Here is a 19,938-nt window from a genome sequence, read left to right as displayed (position 1 = left end):
AGACTCGACTCTTGCAAACCTGCTATTTTATTCCAGTGCAGACGGGTATATGCAAGTGTCCCAAGGGTGAGCTCCAACACACATCAGTCTTCAGCATCATTAAGGCTCTCTAATGAGATGCAGTCACATGCAGTTTTGCTAGGCAGAAATAATCCAGCCAAAAATGTTTGCAAGCTCTGAACACAGGTTTCTCCCACGGAGTCAGTTTCTCAGCCTCTCTATTTCCATTTGTAGCCATCACCGAGTCTAGGAAGCAACTCAGTCGTGCTGTCACACCAATGGAGATAACCACCCGCCTGAGCTCAATAAACATTCCCCTATGAGCACTACGTTGCAAAGGCATTAAGGCTCTACCATTAGCCAAGGGAGTGGGTGGAGACCCCCGGGAAATGAGAAGAGCAGAGCCCTCTGCATGTCCTCAGTGCCACGATGGGCAACATGGCTCCTACAAGCTTCGAGCAACACAGCAGGTCCCCCTGCTTTGCCATTTCCGCGATTACAGGCAGGGAGACGTCAGGGTCCTGTCCCCCCAGGTTCCTAACTGTGCTCCCATCCGACACCCCCAGCTCAATGTGGACCACCCAGCTCCTCCTCACGTGAGCCACAGACCCCACGGGGCTGCGCGGATGAGCACAGGGAGAGGTGAGAGGAGACCACCGATTTTCAGGGTGCTTCGCACCGCATTTCCACCTCGTTCTCCGGATGCAACTCAGCTCCCCTCTCCACACCAAAAAGTCCCGTTGGCAGCCACCCATGGTCACAAAGCCCACAGGCAGACCCTGCCCTGATGCCTTCATACCCAGCTTCAAGCTGAAGCTTCCTGCCAGTTAAAACTAACCCATGCCCCGAGCTGGCACACTAGCTTCTTTTATTACGCTGATGCATTGCGATAAGAGGATGAAACCACAAGGGCAAGTAATGAGACCTTCCCAGCCCAGCAAAGCTCATTATCTGCTCCGAAGGTCCCTCTCCGCAGGCAGCCTGCACAGAAATACCCATTTTGGCACAGCTCGCTGGCACCAAGGATAGAAATTGCCAGCTGTCCCCAGCTCAGGGGGTTGAGCATTTTAAAACGATGCGCTAGGAGATCACCTGTAACTATCCTGCTGGAATTAAATGTGGTTTTTAAAGTATAATGGTAAATTAGAGGAAAAGGAGATAATCACAGAGGAGCCACGTGAAGGCAGCCCTCCAGCACATCACCAGGGAGCTGGGAGCCGCAGGAGGCAGAGGAGAAATAGCTCAATCAGTCAACAGAAATCAGTGTCCTAAATAAAACTCACAGCAGATAAAACCTCGGGTCCTCCTATCCCAAGGCTGCCAAGCTTCATGGAGGATCTGCTGTATCCCAAAGGGAAATCTGCACCGAGAAGCTTCATTTACAGCCATATTAAAAAAAATAAAATGAAAATCCACACAACGGAGAAGTGGCTGTCGGCATTGCAGGCTTTCTCTGCTGAGTGTGGGGAAGTTTCGGGAAGATGACCAGGATGGTCTTCGCACTGACCCAGACCCTGCCAGGGGCAGTGGTGCCTCCACACAGCAGGTCCGAATAATGCTTATTCCTGCCAGCACCCCACAACTTGTGTCTGTGTGGATTTAGGGGCCAGTTAGAGTATGCACAGGGTTTATTCACTATTTTCAAAATGCTGTCAGGCCCGCGCTCTGATCCAAACCACCACGCTCGCAAAGCATCCAGATCAACCCCGGCAAGTGTCACATTTGTTCACTGGAAGAGCAGCAATGCTGAGGGTGATTAACAGGAGAATGTCCTGCAAGAAAGATCCCCCAAGCCCAGCTCCCCAGCTACCAGCAACAGCCAAGCAAATTAAAGTTATTGATTTGATTTTATACCTCCTACAGCCAGACAGTGCAGAGTTTCAAAGGGATGCTCTCTGGACAAGCGAGAGTGGCACCAAACAGGGCTCAGGGTATATTTTTCCACCACCTTCCCTATCAACAGAGCTCATTCCTGAGCCAAAAATGCACCCCACACTGCCAGTACAGAGCAGGGGCAGCACCACAGCACCAGCCCACAAGCTCCCCAGGGCTGCAGGAAGCCAGCGGTCAATATCAAGGGGAAATCAATACCAGCCCTTATCTCAGGCTTGGCTGTCTGGCTTTTTTCAACCCCCATGGTTGCTTGCATCATCCACCAGGAGCCAGGTCTCAGCCCAAGATGTCTCAGCCACATCTCGTCTCCATCCCCTTTGGCAGCTTAAACAAAATCCCGCTCAGCCGAGGCTGTTTTGGCCACCCCCACCATTGCCAACAACAAACCAAGACCTGCAGCCATTGCATTACAGCATTTGCTTGCACGGCCCTGGCTCAAGTGAGGAGCCACACTGACCTTTCCCCAAGACAAAGAAACATCAAACACGGCTGCAATCCAACATCCTCTGAGGCCACGTCCTCCCCAGCTGTCAGCAGCAATAATTAAAACACCAATGGCTGCTGCCGTCCACCGAAGGACGTGACACGACTTACTTCTGGTGGGAGCTGCAAAAGCCCAGAGCTGCACCTTCCCCTTGGACACACCTTCCTCCTCCAGCAAAACCCCTTGCAGCACGCTGTCCCCATCCCTGAGATGCAGGAAGCAGCCCATGGATGCTCCGCACCGGAGCTGGCATGCCACCACAGCACTGCTGCTCAGTGCCAGGTAACACACAGGCGAGGCCGGCTCACCGCTCCCAGGGGAAACAAATCCAGAAGGAAACCGTTCAGCGAGGCCCCTCCGGGTCCAGCCAGGTTCCCTGCTCCAGGCTGCAATGGCTTTCGCCACCGCTCTCGGTGACACCCATCACTCAGATGCTTTTTCCAGCTGGCTGAGCACCACCAGCTCCCAGGGCTGTTTGGTGCCACTGTGGAGCAAGAAAATGGTCCTGGAGGAGAGGGGAGTGCAGGCAAGCAGGAGACAGGGTTGGAAAGGGGGGTGTCCTGCCAGGCATGCGTTTGGGGGGATGATGGTGAGATCCTGAGCAGCGAGTGGTCATGTGGGGAAGGGAGGAAGGAAGAGCAACATACACTGAGCACAACAGCCAGAGCAGGAGGCAGCACAATGATGGGGTGCTCTCTGCATGCCTTCCCCCACACAGAGCCACAGCAGAAGGTGGGACAGGCGGCAGGAGAAACCCCAGAGCCGCTGCTTCAATGCCCAGGTCCTCCCCCAAAAGCCACGCCAGCGCAGGATTTGCAGGCCCGCAGGTGATACCAGCGTGCTCCCAGCAGCACAAGAAATACCTGCTTTAGGATTTCCCGAAGCTGGTCAGGCTCTGTGGTCCCAGTGCCCAGCACCCTGCTCTCTGATTGCTGCTCTGCAAATGGGTGAAAGAAGTCAGGCCATCATCCGTTGCTGCTTGCACCCAAACGGCAGCACCCAGCTTGCACTAGCCGCAGGCTGGGGGGTAGCTGGGGATCCTGGGGTGCCCTGTGAAGCTCCCATTAGTGCAGGGGCAGCTGGCAGACACCCGTGCACAGCCCACGGCAGGATTTAACCCTTGGGCTCTTCAGCATTAGCTGTTATGCACCATTAGCAGACATCTGCTCAACACCACAGACATCCCAGCAACAGAGAGCTAGTAATTGCAAAGAAGGATCTCCCCACAGCCCTCCAACTGTTTTTTCTTGGGCGTTTGCACGCAAAGATTGCAGATCTGCTCTCCACAGAGCAGCACGCAAGGCTCAGGTGTTGCTGCTGCAGGGACCCAGCAGCCCCTGAATTTCCAACAGCCACTGTGCGCTTTAGTGCAGGATGCAAGTAAAACAGGGAGCAGCCCCCTGCCTCAGCACAAATCACCCTAAATCTCAGCCACTGTGGCTGCAAAAGCTTTTTGAAATGCAGCCGCCGGGAAGCCCTGATGCAGCACCAGCACCTCGGGGGTCTGTCCTCACTGACAGGGACCCCATGGAGGACACCAAGAGCTGGGCGACTCCCAGGGGACCCCCAATCCCAGCGGTTTGTCTCTTGTCAGGGAAGGATCCAGCCCAGAATGAAGAGGCGGAGGAGCAGCTCAATGTGTCCCTTCTTCACAGAAGGTGAAAGGCGGGAGATGCTCTCCGTGCTGTCACTGCCCAACCACACCTGCAGTGCCCTGGCACCCCCCGTCCATGCTCCAGCCATGCCCAAAGCAGCACCAAGAGCAGTGCTGCAGCACCTCAACCCGCTGGGGCAGCCAAGTAGGACTGGCGGCAGCAGGAGATGGCATGACAAGGACCCAGGGAAGGAGATAAATCCCTTCATGCTGCAACTCTGCTGAGTCCTGACCTCAGACAGGTTTGACTCGCTGCTCTGCACCATGCACAGGTGAATCCAGGCTCCCCTCCCCTCCCCTCCCGTGTCACTGATCCTGCTGCAACCACGCAGCTGGCCTCAGGATTTGGGCTGAACGCACCCACAAGCTGCTCACCCTCACTGTCCCCCCGCCTTCCGTTTCAGGAGAAGCCAGGGGGACAAAGAGCCAGGGAACCACCCACCTCACCCCAAGCTGCCCCCTCAAACAGGAGCTGGGAGCGCCCTCAGGGGGAGCCCAGACCTTCTGCTTCACCACTCGTGTGCATCACCACTTCCCACCCCCACTGGTGGGTTGCATCGCAGTGACACATCTTGCCCACTGCCCGGGATAAAGGTGGGCAGCGTCTTCAGCAGCAGCAGCAATCCTCCCTCAGCAGGTGGCCGAGGAGCAAAGGGATGGTCCCCACAGGTAACCTCACAAGCAGCTGCCTCCAGCCAGTTCTGGCGCAGATTAAAGTGAGGACAGGGGACGTGGACCCAGTCGAAATTCCAGCATCCTGGGTCATCACTCATTCATTTCATTAATCCCCCCATTCAAAGGTGCAAACAATTGCAGTTGCCAAGCAGGAACAACGCCTTGAAATCCAGCTTATAAAACCCTTACAGAGCAGCGGCTAAATTTAGTTACACTGAACCTGATCTGTGTTGTAAGCAAGACACAGCCACAAATCCATGTTACGCTGGTGCAGGGACACAGGCCATCCTCGCAAAGGTCAGCAGGCAAGAGGCTCCTTGGTGAAAGTACTGGAAAGGAGAGCACAGCTGCCGGTTTGCAGAATGAAAGCAGAAGAAAAGCAATTTCCCAGTAACCTGTATGGCCAGGGTGTCAAGGCTAAGTGCATCTAAGAATATAGCCTTCATATAAATATCCCCATCATGATGAGCAGGGCTTACCCACCCCACCGCCTCCTTGCAGCACAGGGTGCAACCATATCACACCCCATATGCCCACTCCCCCTCAAGCCATCGCCACCGCAATGCAGCTGCTGCATTATAGCTGTGCCTGGATGCACGCGGGGTTCGGGCAGCACCAATGTTTGCTCTGGTCCCGCACAACGGGGCTGCTCCTACCCCCAGCACAGGCAGGCAGGGACGGGGCATGGCAGCACTGTACATGCAGGGGGTTTCAGGGAGCCACCCACTAACACCACGGAGTGGGGACCGTCACAAAGGCAGTTGCCTGCTTTCCTTGTCTCTCAGAGAAAAAACTGATTTCTCCATCCTACCCTGCCTGCACGAACTGTCTGTGCTGCCCTCCTCAAAGGTCTTCCCATGACCAGCCCTCCGGCAAGCAAGAGGAGAGGGACCAGCAGAGGATGCTCTGCCCATCCCCACACCCCACCAGGAGACTGGTTTTAATCCTGACACCCCCCAGCTGCTGACTTCCTGCATACAGAGGAGATGGCAGGGTACAGGAGGTGGTACAACATGTCCCGGCTTTTGCTGGACGGAGTCCTGAAGTCCACCCGCCAGCGTTGCAGCCCAGAGAGCACACTGTTTCTTGGCATCATCGCAGCACGGAGTTCGGTTGGAGAGCAGTGGCCAAGATGCTCTCCCGCTCCGTAAGCAAGCTTGTTTGAAAATAATTAAGAAGGTGGCGAGGCTAAGAGGCAGGGCTGCTTCATCACCCCTGAATGTCCCAGCCAGTGCTTATCCCTTGTCGCCATGCAATTCCAGCAGATCAGCAGCAATGGAAGATAAAAGCAAGCTTCATTCATCTGCAGTACGGGCGCAAGGTCTCAGGGAAGTCCAGCGTAACTTGTGACCAGGTGGCAGGAGGAATGGAGGTGGCTCCTCCTCTCCATGGCTGGAACAAGTTGTTGTAGCAGGTCCTAATCCAGCATTGGATGGTGGGGCTGGAAATCACTGTAAAGACACAAAGGCACAGCCAAAATGGCCGAAAGAGTGGGGTTTTGTGGAAAGGCAACACTGAGGCTCCTGCAAATTCCTGTGGAGGAAGAGGCAAGGTGCCATCAAGACCCTGCCAGGGAGCAGGAGGCGAGACATGGTGCTGCCAGCTCCACAGTCTGCAGCCACCGCCGTGATCGGCACATTTAGCACCTTTCATGCATTTGTCACAGCAAATATACCAGATTTCACAGCCTGTTGCAGGCTAATAGGAATGTCATTAAAGGCCCACAGAATATTTATGCAGCCGAAAACGATCACCCGAGGTCAGCTGCATCCTGCCAAGGTGGTAGTGTCACACGCCCACAGGCATCTCTGCAGAGTGGCAGTGCTTCTGGTTCCCCAATGGAAGCAAACAGTCAATATCAGACACGAAGAACGGGGAGCCGAAGTTAATTAGCTTGAAAGCGTAAACAAACACATCAGGCTGCACATATTTCTGCCCCAAAGTCTGAACCATGGGGGATGACAATCTCTCGGGGAAGTCCTAGCAAGGCTGAGCATTTCAGCACCTCCAATGCAATGCTAATGGATGCAGAGGGAATGCACTCAAACCTGCAGTCCCACCTGTCCAGAGCATCCCAGAGGAACAGCCCTGCGAATTTAACCTTTGGGGAGGAAATAAACCTACTGGGGAAGTACTCACTGCTCTGGGAGCGGCATCTCCTGTTCCTCAAGCAGACCCTTCCTCTGCCTGCACGGGACAAGGACCACTTCATCACCCAGGAGTGACACAAGAGAAGGCAACTACCAGATGCGTTCAATCATCTCTTTTTCAATGGTGAATTAAAAAGCAAGAGACATCACTTCATTCATCAGGGGAAAGAGTGCCTTGCTGTTTTGAATGCGCCTAGTGCCTCAGAGATAAGTGCTCCCTTCCTTCCTGGAGTCATAAAAGCCCTGGGACACATCTGTGCTGCTGCTTACTGCAAAATACCCGCCCAAGGGAAGGGTGGTTTGTGATTCTCTTTTTAGCTCTGAACACATTCACACCGTGTCAGCGCTCCGGGCGCATGGCACAGCATAAAAATGAGCCGTGCGGATGCAGAACAGTGAGATGTGCAGAGCATTTGCCCCACAAGAGGTTTAATTTGTCCTTCCCTGCCCCACCCCCCCAAAATAATCTGAGCAGAAAGCAAAAGGGAAGATACAAGGATGGAGCCACCCTGAATCCCAAATCAACTCACACACACAGTTGGATTGCAACGAGACATGGTTTTGAGTGTAATCATCTGCCACGACAGCAATGGCACCCACAGTCGTGCCAGTGGCCCAAGGCCAGGCTGGCTGGACACCACCAGAAGCAGCAGCACAGGGAAACATCCAGATCAGCACAGGCTGCTTAAATAACAGCCAATCTGCCGCAAATCCTTGGAGCGACCCTCAGCCAGCTCACGAGCACCCCAGCTGTCTGAAGCAGGATGCAGGCATGCTGAGAGTTACTTCTCCCTGGGGCAGGGCTGGTGGCAAGAGAAGAGCGTGAAAGAAGGCGCTGGGCTGAGCCTTGCCAGGTGATGAAAAAATAAGGTGGTATTGCATAAAAACCTGTGAGGAGGTGTGAGTTCGATGCCAAAAATCACCCCACTCCCAACTGCTTTTCTTTCCATACTTCAAGTGTTACACTGGAAGAAGCTTTACATCCAGGCAGAACGGGTGCTAGAGAAATACATGGACATGGCAAAAGCTCATTAGTGCCCCAATGGGAGTGGGAAGACACCAGAGCAGAGCAGGCGCCAGCCCACCTCTTGCTAACCTGCAGCATGCACTGCATACTATCAACATCAGCATCTCAGCAAGACCCCCAACGCCCACCCAAGGTGCTCCCAAAACTGCTGATGGTCCTGTTCCAGGTGGCACCTTATGCCCCAGCAGTGCCTGTTTCTCTCTGGGGACTGTGGATTCCCTGAGAGTCAGATACATCCAAGATGGAGATACGTACATTGGGTGGGAGTCAGATCTGGTCTCATGGTTGTGTCTCTGGAAGCTTTATTACCTTATCGTGTTATTTTGGGCATCTACCTAAATGCCACAGAGACACCAGTGTTCCTCGTCATGAGGCAGGCTCAGCACTGCTTAACCAACCAAACACACCTTGCCCAGGCTGTAGCTCCTCAAAGAGGGCTCACACCCCAGGTCCAAAGCAGCAGAGGCAGTCCAGGGCCAGCGCTGGCACAACGGCCAGACTCTGCCTGCAGCAAGCGCCACTAGGGACGTGTAATCCACCCCATGCAAAGCAAGGATTAGTGTGAAACAGTGGCAAATCCACCAGCCCGGCTGTGTTAACAGGCTCTAATCTGGTATCCACGGAGCCTTTATGTAGGCTACTGAATCCAGTAATCATCGCATACTTGGCACGGTAAGAGAAAATTTTCATTGTGGCTCTGAGAAACTGAATAAGCCAATGCTGCTATGGGTTATGGACCAAAGCGATGCCACCCATAAGCTGTGGCCCAGGAAAGATGCAGGGTTTGGTTTCCAAAGCATTGCTCTATGGTAGAAAAATAACTAAGGCATCTGCTGGATGCTTCGGAGTGCCAGCAGCACCGCCCCCTTCCACCCCAAAGCTTGCCGAGCAGCGCACGGCAGCCTCCACCGGCCATGCCGGAGGGTTTGTCAGGGCAGGGCAGTGTGCCAAGGAAACGCCAGGACCAATACAGAAGATGCACTGGGAGCTCAGACTTTGTGCTGGGACCTCCTGCTGCAGAGTGGCCAGCTCAGAATCACGCCCTTGCAGGGTGTCGCTGCTCTCCTTCGGCAACGTTCCTGTCTTCGGTTTTCCCTTTTGATTCTCTTACCCACCCAGTCAGCAGCGGGGCCTCTCCACTGCCACATGTACCAAAAATCACATCCCTAGGAAGCTCCCAGCATAGGGTCTCCCCCCTAGGGGAGGTTATCTCTAGGCGACTGCTGCAGTTTCTTTCTTCTTTGCTTGCCAAAACCATGAAAAAACACGGCAGGAGCGTGGGGACCCTCGCAGGAGTCTGCCAAGCAGAAGAGCCAATACTGCGAGAGCAACTGGTCTCTACTTTTAGCACACCTGGAGGCCTGATCCTGGCTCTGGTGTGCTCAGAGAGCTCTGTCCGGCAAACAGCTCTCACAAAGAGAGATTTAATGAGGCTCTCGCTGGCTGCTTCTTTCCTCATCTGCCTGATGGAGCAAACTCCAGGCTGGAAGAGCATCCGTCCCCAACCACATGGCGGGCGGCTGCAGTGACAGCGAGCAGCTGGCGTTGCCCATGGGCAGCTCTGACCCTGGGATCTGGAGGGAGCTGCTTTGGTTTGTACCTCAGTTTCAGCCTCGTGTGATGCCTTTGTAAACCGCTCTACTGTACAAACGGTGCTGCAGGAACAGTGGTTGCCGCTAGCAGCTCATCTGGCAGCAGCACCCCTCTATCCCATTCATCTCCCAGTGCCATAACTTCTCAGGTAAACCCACAGAGAGCAGTGCTGCCATTTCAGCGTCTTCTCCTTTGACAGACGCTGGAGGAAGGCGCCAGAGAAGCATCTCGGTGCGTCAGCCCAGGCAAGAGGGAAATACAACCCTTGTGATACCACAGAAGCAGAGCCCCAGAAGGGATTAACCCAGTGATGCACTGCTATTTGCCCTCCCCATGTCCCCATCCTGCCCCAAGGTGCCAATAACCACCAGGCACAGACCCATGGCAGCTGCCTGTGTGTTGCAGGCAGAGGATCATACAAGGTATGGGCAGGGCTCACCTGGCTACTGCGCGGCATTTCACATCAGAGGCAATGCCTGGCCAGGCTGTCTCACGGTTCGGCAGAGCTGCTGATTAACATCGGGCATTGCTGACAGCGCAACCCCCGTCTCCAACATGCTAAACCCACCGATGTGCAGCCCCACTAATCCAGCAGCCGCCCGGGCAGAAATGCTCAAAACTCTCCTCTGAAGCTGCAGTAGAAAAGTTATTGCTCTGAGCCAAAAAAAACAGGAGGGCAGAACTGTGAGGGGCATCCTCAGGCGGTGGTGACAGACATGCCCCTCACCTTCTCACATGAGGCTCCAAGAGGAGCCCCAGGAGTCTGAAGCCTCCTGGGGGTCAGATGAACACAATGAGGTGGAGCAGGTGAAGAAGAGGTGCCCCAAGGCTCGGTGAGGACAAAGCAAGTTGCCTGCAGGAGCACCAGCCGAAAGCCCTGGCCCGCAAGAAGGCCCCGCAGACACGCACGCAGTCTGAGCACCCACACGCGTGATAGATATAGTCTGGCTGGAAGGACTCAGCAACCATGTGCAATGATGACGATGAGGGAAGCTGGAGGAAGGCACTGCCTGTCTTTACAGATCTGATGAGAGATACCCTCACACCTCTAATTTAAAAAAAAGCAATAAAGGATGCTCCAGAGAAAGTTGCAGCATCTCCGAATGCAGGGGCCAGGTTCCGCATCCCTGATCCCCTGGACCCCAGCCCCGCTCTGCCAGCCGTGCAGGCAGGCACTGACCCCAGGGTGACACCCTCCATCACCTCCCCTGGCTGACAGCAAAGCACCCACCAGTCATTTATTCAGCAGCATCGTGCATCCACAGCGAAAAAGCCCAGGACACGTGAACCTCTCGCCGCAGCTTTCTTGTCTGATGAGGATTAGGGTTGGGTTAAAGACTTAATCCCAAGGCCGGGGGTTTTCTGGGTCGGTGACATGGTTTCAATGCACTGATTAGTGCACGTGCCATTAGTGAAGCACAGGTAATTAACACAGGCCATGTTATGGCACAAGCATGCAAAAATGGGCTCCACCTCTGCGATCACCATTGCAATAGTCACAGGGAAGAGAAACCCTGCCCTGCTGCAGGGTTTGCTCTGATTTTAAGCAGCAGAGCATCTGCTTGGGGCCACTGAGGGTAGCTGGGGGCAATCCCTACCGCTAACAAAGCGAATCCAGGGGTTGAAGCCGGCACTTGCTTGCTGCAGTGCCTGAATTAACCCCTGCAGTATAAGGATGCACGGTATGGAGGGCTCCTCCAGCCCCACTGGCTGTACCAGGGTGAACTGGGAGCAGCCCAGCAGGCTGCTATTCCCTCCCTGCTCAGCATCTCTGCCCTGGCTACCAAGGGCACTGTGCAGGCAGGTCAGGTCCATCGTCCTGCCAGTATCATAATGGGTTCAGGGACCCCGAGGGTCAACATCGCACACGCACCCAAGCCAGCAGCCAGCTCTGCACTGGGACCCAGCCAGGTTTGCACTGGCAGCATCATCCCTACCATGCAGTCACCCTGGCGTCTGAGGCCTGGGGAGGAGATCCTGGGAACTCTGTTTCCTACCAGCTTTAAGCAGTTTTGCAAGCAAAGACAGACACACACGGCTGTTAACCTATCACTAAAATAAACCATTAGAAATTACACACCAGACTGGAGGCTGCTCTGGTGAGCCTGACTCTGCTCAGAGCATGTGCTCAACATCAGTCCAGTTTAATATGGAAACAATTTTAGGAGTATGGATTAATCACAGCAACATCCCCACAGGGGCAGAGGAGACTCAGCACTTCATGAAAACAGCAATGAAGTTGGGACATGGGAAGGCAGAGGAGCAGCACTAGAGAAGCGCATCTTTCACCCAGGTAGCTTGCTCCAGCGCAGGCACTCAGGAGTCTCCAAATAAACCAACTGAGCAGCTCTAACCCCCCAGCTCCAGCACTCAGACCACCTTCCACAAACCCACCCACAGTGCCCACCCAATGGATGCCTCCACCAGGCAGATGCCACTCAAAGTCTCCAGGAGCCCAGCATGGCTGTGGGGAGAGCTCGGCTGCTCCTTGAGCCATCAGCACGTGGCACGGCGCCACACCAAACTACTTCTAAGCCAGAGCACAACCCCAGAGCTCTGCAGGGAGAAATGCTGCCGGGACTGGAGGATGCAGCCTCTAGGATGTTGCTGGGCATCCTAGAGAAGCTTAAATGAACAGCCCACAGCCACCTTCCCCAGGGGAGAAGCAGCACATATTGTTATCGATCTCACTTATGGTTCAAGCACTGTTTCACATACTTAAAAACCCTCCTTGCAGGTTCAGAGGGTCGAAGGACGCTCTGCTGACATCTTGGGGTGCTGGTGCTCCAGACTGGTCCATTCCCACAGGAAAGGCAAACCTGGGTGGGGAAGTCAGTCAGCCTCAAAGCAGATGCTGGCATCCCCTGGATGATGGGCTCGGTTGGCCACCGGCATGGTGGGCAGGCATGGAGTCCTTGGGTCCCTGGGACCACCTGCTGCACACCAGCCCACGCAGGGCTCCCTCCTCATGAAACTTTGCTGACTTAGCGTCTCCCGCCCGATACCACACCCCTGCCCCGGCTGCCTCTTACACCCCTCCTTGCCTGGGCTGCACTGGCTCGGCAGAGCCTTCCTCCACCTCTGCCCCTCGTAAACCTCAAGGGAAAATGCAAGATAACCCAGGAGTGACACAGAGCCAAGCCCAAGCCCTGCTGCTCTCCAAGCTCACATCCCTTAAGGAAACACAAAGCAAGCCAGAAGAAGAGTGCAGCTATTGCACACTCACACACAGTTTGGCCGCCTCCGAGCTTTGCTGTAGCAAACCCCATTCCCATTAAAAACCTATTTCCAGCACCACCCACAGCCCTGTAAGTTCTTCCTGACGCCCAAACTGGCTTCCTCAGCATGTCCGCACAGCCCTGCTGTCTGCTGCCAAATTACAAGATGGGAGCTTTCACTGCTCCTTGGATGTGTCTACACAATTCAGCATAGGGCTTTTCATCTCTGTTCCTCTAATTAGCCCTTTAATTTGTTGCTTCTTATTTTTACGTACCTCCCACTCCTCCCCCACGGCAGATTGCAACTTGCTTTTCTGCGTCTCCTCCTCGTTGTCACAGCCCTGCTGACATGGGGCGTCTTGGTCCCAGCAAGGCTCAACTCTGCCGTGAGTCCCACCCGGCGTGGCGTTATGTGAGATTTCCAAGTTCAGATGGGAGCAGAGCAAACAGGTGGCTCATAGAGGTCTGGGCTTAAATTTAAGCCCTGCAACAGTCAATCCCTCCGTGTTTCAGATCCTCACCTGTAACGCAAAGGTCCGCACGTCCTGCTCTGCCTCTGCCGAAACCCTCCTCCGTCATCCCGAGCATCACTCGCGCAGCAGCAGCCTGAGCCACTTTCTCCTCCCAATCTCCAGAGAAGCACCCGGAGTCAGACAAGGCAGGCACCCAGAGCACGCAGTGAGGAGGTCACCTTCGCAGTGAAGCTCTTTCATTTACATACATATTTATTTATTTCTACTTGCTTGCTGCCGCTCCCTGCGGCTCTGGGGACATTTACATAATCGGATCACAGGCAGCTCGACAGAAACAGCAAGCGCTGGCCCCGGAGCATCCATCCCTTCCTGGTGCAGGCAGCAAAGCCCAGCCCTGCCCTGCCCCTTGCCCAGTGGCTGGGGCATGCTGGCCGCACAGGTCCCAGCCAGGAGCAGGACCCAAACGCAGAGCCCAGGGCTGCTCCCACGGGCCTGGTGCTGCTTGGGAAGAGGGCAGGGGCAGAGACGGCTCCCGGGGGTTTGTCGTAACCAATGGCTCAATGGGTCTGAACCCGCCTAAACTGCTCGGGTGGTGGGGGGAAGGGGTAGGGGAGCAACTGAAAAAGAAGCAAACGCAGCACAATCTCCGCAACAAGCGGGCAGTGTTGCAAGCACCGTGCCCAGTCAGCCACGGCATGGATGTAAGCCACAGCATCTCCTGCAAAAGCCAATCTCTGCTGTGCAGGCAGGCTCCTGGGCAGGATTCGGCCGTGCCGGCTGGCAGCGGATCGGCAAGGTTTGGTGCTGGGGCTGGGGCAGAAGGCGGATGGGGAGCACCCATATGCTGGCACCAGCCCACTGCTTCTGGCTGGCACCTCTCCGGGCAACAGCTGACAGGTGAGGGATGTTTAAGTTCTCCTGTGCGGAACTACCGGCCCGTCAAAATGTGCTCCCACAGGATGTGTGGCCCTGAGAAGCCCACGGGAATTGAGGTGGGCAGGAGGAGGGTGTATTTTCACCTGTTCTTCCAGGACATGGCTTGACTCCATGTGCTTCCCTGTAGCGAAGTTTCATGTTTCAGTACAGAAACATGCAGAACCTTTGCACTGCACAGAGCCACCCCCGACCCGTGAGACACATCCTGGGCAGGGTCGGCGCAGCACCTCGCAGAAGGCATCACCCCATGCTAAAAAGATAAACCAATGCACAAGAAGGGATCCATGCAGGAAAAGGCAACAGCATAGCTGGGAGCACCAGCCCCCCGTGATGGGGTGGTCAGGCTGTCGGTACCCCTCCCTCCCGGCCCCCATGACCGTGCCCTGCTCCCCCTCCTCTTGCCTTTCTAATCCATTCCCCCCCAAAGTACCATTGTTTTGTGGGGATCAGTATCCCCCTGCCCGCAGCTCCATCACCTGCCCCCGAAACAAGTGGCTCATCAGGAAGCTGGGAGAGCTGCAACTACCACCCCACCCTGCTTCTTCCACGTTACAGCCTTTCTGCTTTGGACATATCCTCAAGACACGCAGCCACAAGCTGAAGTACAAAAGGATGCTGTTAAAAATGGATCTCTGTCATCCACCTGAAAACACGTGCCTCGCTCCCTCCCTGGCCCCTCTTAACTGCTCAGTGTTTTGGACAAACCACGTTTCTACCAGTTTTTCCCTGCACAAGAGTTTTTGTGCTATTTCCCACTGTCCAGCCAGCCTTGCTCAAGCTTCTATCACGTCACAACCATCACGGCCTCCTCCTCTCTAGGTTGGACACAGTAAATATTCCTCTGCTCATCCCTTCCCAAAAGGCTGCTGGAGAAATCCTCTCCCCAGCAATTCCCTGCCTGCATCACGTTGCCCGTCTGCCTTGTAACAGCAAAATCCCACCCCTCCCGGCAGTGCCGAGGGTTCCGCCGTCACCTCACGCTGCTCACACCGTGCTGCCAACCCTGCTCCAAAAACTTCAACAAACTCTCCGCGGGGAGAGCACTGCACAGGCTCCCCCAGAGCTGCTCCAAAATGCAAGATGCCATCTCAGGAAGCCCTTTCACCCCATGGTTACGAAATCCTGCGAGCAGGGATGGGGAGGATGCTGTGACCGTGGGGCTCCTGAGTGCCCTCCAGCTCCCACCATGGATTATTATTATTTCTTAAAGCCCACATAAACCAACACACAATCTCCTTTTGCTCAGGGCTGGGACAGCACAGCGACAGTGCTGTTCCATTCACAATTCCCTGAGCTCTGCTATCATACATTACTCCAAGCCTATTAGGCTTTTGGGTTGGTTTGGGGTTTGGTGATTTTTTTTTTTGCTTTAAATATTTTATTTGGTTTTATTCTCTCTTCCCCTCCCCAAAGCTCCCCCCAGAAAATCAGCCTCCCCAGGAAGGGCTGTCTCACTGAGATGGAAGCAGATCTACACCCCAAACAGATGCTGTCCAAAAAACAATCAGAAAGCACTGTCACGCTGCACAAGGCAGGGAGCAGTGCCGGGGTGTGCACATGCTTCCCGACCTCCAGTCAACCAGTCTGGGAGAGCACAGCTGGCAAGAGATAGCTCTTGGACCTGGAGGGGGTTAAATTCCCCAGTCATGTAAAACAAGGGCAGCTTCATGGAAGTCAGTGAGGATGTGAGCGACGCAGGGACGTGGGTCTGAACCTGCAGCAGGCAACAAGCGCTGAACCACTGTGCCAGCCAGAAAGGCACCCCCAGGAATGGCTGAAAACCCCTCTGCACCCCAAGCCTCTGCTTTACCCAGCTTTACATCCAAAATACCCTGTTTTGGAGCAGTCTCCCCAGAAAGCTCACCGTAAGGATGTAGCAGCCCTGCTTCTCAGGGGGTTACACGCACCCATGCCCACTCCCCAGGCTGGACCTTCCCAACTCCCATCCCCTCGCTGCGGTGCTGAGCCAGCACCGAGCCGGCACCAAGCTCCTGGCCGTGCCCAAGCCCCGTGCCAACGGACAGGACTTGCATAAAGCCGGTGCACGGGGAGAAAACGGGGCCGTGCTGGAGGAAAGAAGGATGACGAAGGAAGAGGAGGAGGAAAACACTTCTCCCTCCGCCTCCTCGCGAACGCGGGGGCTCAGCCGGCAGCACTTACGTTGATCATAGCATTGGAGGTGATGCGGAAGAGCGTGGCTCGTTCATTCACTGCCTTGATCTTCTCGCCGCTCTCAGCTGGCAGCTTCAGGTTCTCCAGCTCGCTGAGCGAGCGCTGCAGGGCCGCCCCGTGCTTTGCAATCAGGTCATTGCAAGTGCTCAGATCCTCCAGCTTACTCGAGAGGGTTTTCAACGTGCTGTGCAGCTCGCTCTTGTCTGACTGCGAGGCGGGCTCCTCGTCGCCAGAGTCATCTGCAAAGGGAGGGATGGAGAAAAAACAGTTTCCATGGTTACCCCCGGACTGTACTAACCCTCCAGCGCAGCGGGCAGGGGACCTCCTGCCTCCTCCCATGTGCAGGCAGCTCTGCCGGGGCTGGGACTCATGGCTACTGTGTCCCCAGGGAGCAGAGCATGGTGTGGAGGAGCAATGTGGGACATCACCCAGAGCCCCAAGGAGGCATCCGAAGGACTCCTGTGGCTGTCATCGCATTTTGGTTCAGGGCTGCTAAGGCTGAGCAACGGAGGGTGCCACGGGGAGTGGAGTGCTGGTGCCCCTGGGGAAGGGCCATGTGCCAAACCTCCCCTTTCCATGCACGGCAATAGGAGCCAGGCACAGCATCTACATGCCCTGCACTGGGACCAAACCTTGCGGGGGCTCTGCAAGGTCTGCTCTGGGCAGGGTAAACTATTTCACCCAAGGGAAAGGTCGCAAAGACACAACAAGTGCAACAGCCTTTACCCAAAACCACAATCACATCTTCAGAGAGCAGAAAACTCCACAATCAGCATCTCAGGTACAGCAGAAATGGTTATTCCTGCAACTCCAGAATACTTGGGTGACTTAAAACCAGAAAACCAACCCAAAAGCGAGCAGCAACTATAATGCAGCGTTTCTTCAGATCATCCCATCACTCCCCCGGGGGAAGTCGGAGGAGGTGAGCAGCTCCAAGAGGCGGCATTGCCCAAAGCAAATACAAAAAGCCAGAGGAGAGCAGGTCCTTCGCAGGGTCTGTGCCCCATCCTTACGTTCAAAGTTTAGCCAAGTTTTCTCTGCGTGCACCCAAAAACCACTAAGGCGGCACAGCACAGAGCAGCACCTTCACTTCTCCTCCCTCAGTCATATGTTTCTGGATTAAAAGGAGCTGGGGACCAGCAAAACATGCCTGCAGCTTCTCTGCCAGGGCTGGGGGAGCCAGGAGGGATGAGGTTATCCTCCAAGGCAGCCAGGCTGAGAGACACCGCGATGCTGTAAAGCACAGACCTCGGGGATGCCTTGGTTAAAGTGGGGTGTAGCACACCACCTTTCTACACTGCAGGGAAAAGGAGAAAAGCCCATACTTTGCTGACAGGTGGGCGTTTGCTTTTTATTCCTGGCTTATTTATAAGACCTTTCAAAATGCTGTAGATATCTAAGAGTGATGTTCAGCTGTCGCTCACAGCGATTCCACTGCTCTTGGGTGAGCTAAGGAAAAGGAGAAAGAGCGCCCTTCATTTAACAGTACCGAAGCAGTGTTCCTAAGGCAAGGGCCAAGCAATCTGGATAATATCAAAGGACCATCAACCCAGAGTCGATGCAGCAGGGGAGCAGAGCGCGGTGCTGCCCGAGGTCTCATGGCTATGAAGCTACCCAGAAAGGATGTGACGGGACAAGGAAGCAGAGCCCACGGACAAGGCTTATCCGACACAGCGGGATTTACCCCAGCTGCCTGAGGATGACGGGAGAAGAACATTAAAGCCCTGCTGGGAAACAGGGCACAGAGCAAAATGCAAGCAGCTCATGAAGCACTAGGGCAGCATCTCCCAATACAACCATTTGGTCTGTCTGCAGCCCAGCCCCAAGCATCCACAGCACACAAACCTCCAATTTAAAAGCCAGGAGGTGAAGTGTGGCTTGTGACTACCAAGGATGCCCAAGGAATAAATAATCCATCAGTGCCAGCATTTGCAGCACCCACAGGAAGCCAACCAAGACCCACCCAAGGAAGGTGAGCAGCCAGCCAAGGTGCTGAGAGCAGAGCCAGCTCCCACCAGAAGGCTGAGCAGCATGGCCAAGCGGGAACGGCCCCGCTCTCGGGGATAGGACCAGCATTTTGGAAATGCAGGCAGCACCAGGGAAGTCTCTGGCACAGGTGGAGGAGACAAGCAGGGGAGGGAGAACAGGAATGGGAACATGCAGGGTTTGAAGGCTCCATCCCCAGGAGGGTGCAGAGGTACCACAGTGATAGGCATGAGCTTACACTGCAGGCATCTTGTATGTGCCAACTGCAAAAGATCTAGGAGGAAAATTTAAGCTACTTTTCCACCAGTAAGGAAAATAACTAAAGCCTCCCTACAGTCCACCTTCTATTTCAAGTATTTCCATGGTGCACTTCATCCTGGGGCACACAAAGGCACTGTGGGTCACTGCCATCATATATGCATCCCCCTGAGCTTTAAGTATTGTCTTTGTACCCATCATTAGCTGGTGTATCCGAAGAAGAGAGCACACTGTACCACGCAGTGGATGCTCTCCAGGGGAGGTACACTGTGCTGTTGCTGCTTCTCAGAGCTGTCTCCCTGAGGCTTTCCAGGGCACTCTCAGGCAGAGGCTTGAATCCACCTCCTTTCAGTCTCCCACGCATCTCTCCTTCTCCATCAAATACAGCATTAGCTTTCACCAGAGGTGCTGCCCAGCAACACGACTTCTACCTTGCAAGGCTCCGTCTGCAGCCGTCACCTCTGATCGGGCTGGAAACCTGCTCCCCTCGAGCTGCGAGGTCCATGCGCTGGTCCCGCAGGTCCGCCCCGGGGCCCTGCCCTCGTCCCACGACACCACACACCCTGGCAGCACACGCACCCACGGGTACTGATCCAAACGCAGCCTGGGTCTCGTGCCTGCAATCGCTCACAGGGTGGGCACGGGATGGTGGTGGCATTTACACAGCTCAGCCCGGGCAGAGCCACCTATTTCCAGTTCAAGAGCCCCTGGCTCTCTCCAGGTGAGCACCTGCGATTTTCCCCAGGAGCATCCCAGCAGCCTCTCCTAGGCTGGGCGAGCTGCCTGCGCTTCTGCACACAGACGGGAACCACTTCTCCATAGCATCGGTGATCTGATCACTAACGAGTCCAGTCTTTAATAACCAATTTATAACATATTAGTGTTTTATACATCTGCCAGAAGCAGAAGTGAACCATGCTAGCTTAGTTTTCATCACAGGCGCCAGCCAGGCAACTATCACTGTTAACTGTCAAAAAACACCATTACCTCTGTGGGACTCAAGGGAACAAACCAAATTTGGGATTTTTCTGATTGTAGACATCAGTAATACTTCACAAAGATAATTTTATCCATTTACAAAGACTGCAAAAAAATTGTGCCAAGCAGGAAGAAGCATCTCTCTGCCTGCCCCCAGGTGGTTTTTAACCCCACAGTCCCTCCTCCCAGATCACAGCCTGGGGATTTTGCCCATCGTTAAAATGCTCCAACACAGGGGCGCCACTGTGCTGCGACGGACGGGCTCCATCCTTTGCCAGGGTATTATTTCCTGCCCATCGCTGCCCATTTGTTGAGGCTGTGGTAATGAGCCCTGCCTGCATGCTCAGCTCGAGCCAGGAGGCACAAATGCAGTGTGGCCCATTGTTTTTTATCACTGTGCAGAATTATATAAATGCTCCAAAGCCCAGGAAAAGGAGTAAA

General features: G+C 54.8%; 1 protein-coding gene across 3 annotated transcripts in view; it reads right to left on the bottom strand.

The window, feature by feature from the left end:
* OSBP2 (oxysterol binding protein 2) overlaps positions 1-19,938 on the bottom strand; it is a 127,237-nt gene that overhangs the window by 18,351 nt on the left and 88,948 nt on the right. For all 3 annotated transcript variants that reach the window (XM_075109961.1, XM_075109962.1, XM_075109963.1), the window contains one exon: positions 16,264-16,514. In XM_075109961.1, the coding sequence (XP_074966062.1) occupies positions 16,264-16,514 (251 nt within the window). The remainder of the gene's footprint in view (positions 1-16,263; positions 16,515-19,938) is intronic.

This window comes from Phalacrocorax aristotelis, chromosome 15, assembly GCF_949628215.1.
Source record: "Phalacrocorax aristotelis chromosome 15, bGulAri2.1, whole genome shotgun sequence".
Lineage (NCBI taxonomy): Eukaryota > Metazoa > Chordata > Aves > Suliformes > Phalacrocoracidae > Phalacrocorax > Phalacrocorax aristotelis.
Note: the sequence above shows the minus strand (reverse complement) of the source record. Positions and strands in the feature narration are given on the sequence as shown.